The sequence below is a fragment of the Salvelinus sp. IW2-2015 genome, linkage group LG33, assembly GCF_002910315.2.
Source record: "Salvelinus sp. IW2-2015 linkage group LG33, ASM291031v2, whole genome shotgun sequence".
In the NCBI taxonomy this organism is placed as follows: Eukaryota; Metazoa; Chordata; class Actinopteri; order Salmoniformes; family Salmonidae; genus Salvelinus; species Salvelinus sp. IW2-2015.
In genome coordinates, this window is record NC_036872.1 from 36,607,690 (window position 1) to 36,611,616 (window position 3,927).

The 3,927-nt window shown below is 48.4% G+C and overlaps 1 protein-coding gene across 1 annotated transcript in view; it reads right to left on the reverse strand.

Annotated features, from left to right (window-relative positions):
- The window catches only part of LOC111958203 (nitric oxide synthase 1-like), an 86,718-nt gene that overhangs the window by 77,337 nt on the left and 5,454 nt on the right, over nt 1–3,927 (reverse strand). Inside the window, 1 exon segment of the mRNA XM_023979405.2 lies at nt 2,475–2,604. Within this exon segment, the coding sequence (XP_023835173.1) occupies nt 2,475–2,604 (130 nt within the window).

Sequence of the window (3,927 nt, forward strand, 5' to 3'; positions counted from 1 at the left end):
CTCCTGAACCTGTCTCAAAGGAGAGCCCTACCTCCTGAATCTGTCTCGGAGAGCCCTATCTCCTGAACCTGCCTCAAAGGAGAGCCCTACCTCCTGAACCTGCCTCGAAGGAGAGCCCTACCTCCTGAACCTCCCGCGAAGGAGAGCCCTACCTCCTGAACCTACCTCGAAGGAGAGCCCTACCTCCTGAACCTGCCTCGAAGGAGAGCCCTACCTCCTGAACCTCCCACAAAGGAGAGCCCTATCTCCTGAACCTGCCTCGAAGGAGATCCCTACCTCCTGAACCTGTCTCGGAGAGCCCTACCTCCTGAACCTGCCTCGAAGGAGAGCCCTACCTCCTGAACCTGTCTCGGAGAGCCCTACCTCCTGAACCTGCCTCGAAGGAGAGCCCTACCTCCTGAACCTGTCTCGGAGTGCCCTACCTCCTGAACCTGTCTCGGAGAGCCCTACCTCCTGAACCTCCCGCGAAGGAGAGCCCTACCTCCTGAACCTGTTGGCAGTGTTGTGACAGAACATTTAAAACCCAGAGAATAATAAAAAATAAAAATGTAACTTGTCAAGTCAGTTAAGAACAAATTCTTATTTACAATGATGGCCAACACTGGGCCAATCGTGTGCCGCACTATGGGACTCCCAATCACGGCCAGATGTGATGCAGCCTGGATTCAAACCAGGTACTGCCGTGACCCCTTTTGCACTGAGATGCAGTGTCTTAGACCGCTGCGCCTCTCGGGATTATACAGTAGATGCATTGGATCTATTCAATAACATTAACATCTCCTCTATTGTCATCAAGACCTCTCCGTCTTAATGAAATAAGAATGTAAACTCTACCAACTTTTTATTTGGCAGTTCTGTAGCCTCCTGTCTCTCCTCATCACACTTGGGATGGAGAATGACGTATTGCAGAAGTCCCCAACAGGTGGACGTCCTGCTTCAGCATTCAATTATCAAGGAAATATGAATAAATGGCTGGAGGAATCAAAAGTAATTTGATAGAATAATAATACATTTGTCTCATAGACTTTTTACATGTTGTTAGTCATACACCTCTGGGCTCTCCTATGAGTCAGACTCCGGAGTCAGGGCAAACACATACACCCACCTCTGGGCTCTCCTATGAGTCAGACTCCGGAGTCAGGGCAAACACATACACCCACCTCTGGGCTCTCCTATGAGTCAGACTCCGGAGTCAGGGCAAACACATACACCCACCTCTGGGCTCTCCTATGAGTCAGACTCCGGAGTCAGGGCAAACACATACACCCACCTCTGGGCTCTCCTATGAGTCAGACTCCGGAGTCAGGGCAAACACATACACCCACCTCTGGGCCTTCTGGAAACACAGCTTTGCATTTACCTACAATGGCGCCAGTATGCCCCTACACACATACACACACACATACACATACACTATGCCCCCGTTATACACATTACCCCCATCCCCACTGCACACACACACATCCCTGCAGACCTCAAAAGGCCTTAATGATTTGGAGATGGCCACATTAGAGGAGAAACATTTATCATTTCCCTCTGCGACCACAGCTGCCCTCATTCATTAGGGTCTCTTGGATGGTTACTCTCCATCCGGCCTCATTCACTAAGAAAGAATTCACTCAGCCCAGCCCATCCTAACTCAACCCTGCCCTGCCCAGCCCAGCCCATCCTAACTCAACCCTGCCCTGCCCAGCCCAGCCCATCCTAACCCCAACCACCACAACACAACCCAGCCCATCCTATCCCAGCCCAACCTAACCCCCCCCCTCCCCACCCAGTCCAACCCTACCCAGCCCAGCCCATCCCAAGCCACCCCAGCCCCACCCCGCCCAACCCAAACCAACCCAGCCCAGCCCAGCCCATCCGTGCCCAGCCCAGCCCATCCCGGCCCATCCCACCCCAGCCCAGCCCAGCCCACCCCAGCTCATCCTACCCCAGCCCATCCTATCCCAGCCCATCCTAACACAGTCCATCCTAACCCAGTCCATCCTAACCCAGTCCATCCTAACCCAGTCCATTCTAATCCAGTCCATCCTAACCCAGTCCATCCTAACCCAGTCCATCATAACACAGCCCAGCCCATCATAACACAGCCCAGCCCATCCTAACCCAGTCCATCCAAACCCAAAGGTTGGAAGGATCTAATTCCCAGGTGATGAGTTCCTGAGCGGGGAGCCTTGTTCATGTTCTCATGATGCACACGGATGCGCATCACAGTCACAGGAAGCTCTAAGAGTTCCAAGAAGGAGAAAGGAACAAGGAACACACAAAAGAATGTGTCGATTGGAGGATTCTAGCAGCTTATGTCATGTGTGACTCTAGGAGATAACTATGGGCAAGCATACATTACTAACACACTCGCTCACATATGGAAGGTTAAGCTTACACAAGTGGATTCACTCGAAAGGCATGCAAGACAAGTACACACTCATAAACACCTGCAACCACACACACACATTTATTGGAATGTTTACCTTGTCTGTCTCAGAGTAAGGGTTATGGAGCACCGTCTGCATGTTGTTGTCCTTCCTCCACAGGTCTTCACACACTCTGTCCTTATCAGACGCCAGCTGGGGTGAAATACCGTTTCCCATACCAAGGTCCCTGAACGGCAGGCACACATAGTTAGTTCTCCTTAACCCCCACCCACGCGTCAATCTAATTAACATAATAAAATAATCCACATCAAAAATCCATCTGTTTAAACTAGAGATATGTTTTTATTTTTGTTGCACGGGCTGAGGCTCAATCCACCACATCCACCGACGTCAGTGTTCCGCATCTGTGGTGGAAAGTGACAGAGCTACAGTGACAGAGCCACAGTGACAGAGCTACAGTGACAGAGCTACAGTGACAGAGCTACAGTGACAGAGATACAGTGACAGAGCTACAGTGACAGAGCTACAGTGACAGAGCTACAGTGACAGAGCTACAGTGACAGAGCTACAGTGACAGAGATACAGTGACAGAGCTACAGTGACAGAGCTGTTTTTGTATTATTTATTTTTTCAGGGGTTAGATCAGCTTTAATATTTAAGATAGTTTGTAGCGTCCATCAATTTAATTGTCTGCATCACTTCCAATCCCGCATATAGCTGCAGTGCTTTTTGTCAGACCAGGAGACATCCCAAAAATGTATCTTCTCATGACCCCGCTATGGAACAATGAGACTCTCAGGAACACGATGGTGTTCTCCGTTTTGCTCAACGACCCCCGCAAGTTTCACGGGACATGTCTGAAGGTAAAACGATAACTGGCCGAAACACGAATGGAAGTGACTAGGTAATTATCATGTCCAAAGTATATGGGTCATTCCACTGTAAAAAAACAACAACTATATTATATCTCTCAAGACAGACACACAAAACATATTTCCTTTTGATAGATTTTTTTTTACTATCTGTTCTTCCATGTATGAATCAGTTTTTTATTTTCTAACCCTAATAACAGTAAGGCCAAATTCAATGTTTCATCAAATAATTCTGTCATATCTTTTTTTACACCTAAAGGGGTCCTAAAATGTAAAAAAATCATATGGCAAAAATTATCCTTTGTATGACCATATGTTAGCTTTGTAGAAACCCAGCCCCGGGTTAGACTTTAGTTTAAAGAGCATGCGTGTCATCTATGGCCAAGCAGAACTACATGTAACTAACATCTACGGCCAAGCAGAACTACATGTAACTAACATCTATGTCTACACAGAGATACAGTCAGACGATATGTGAGGCTGAATCCCAATGAGATGTGACAAAATACAGCCTCAGATGTCAGTTGTTGCGTTCCTTCGCTCGTTAAACACCCACACACATATCTTCTCTCTCTCATGGATGCTTGTCCAAGCTAATGGGGAATCTGGCGCCTGCCCGATCGTCTCTCCCTCTCCCTAACACAGACACTCACACACACACTCATACTCACACACAC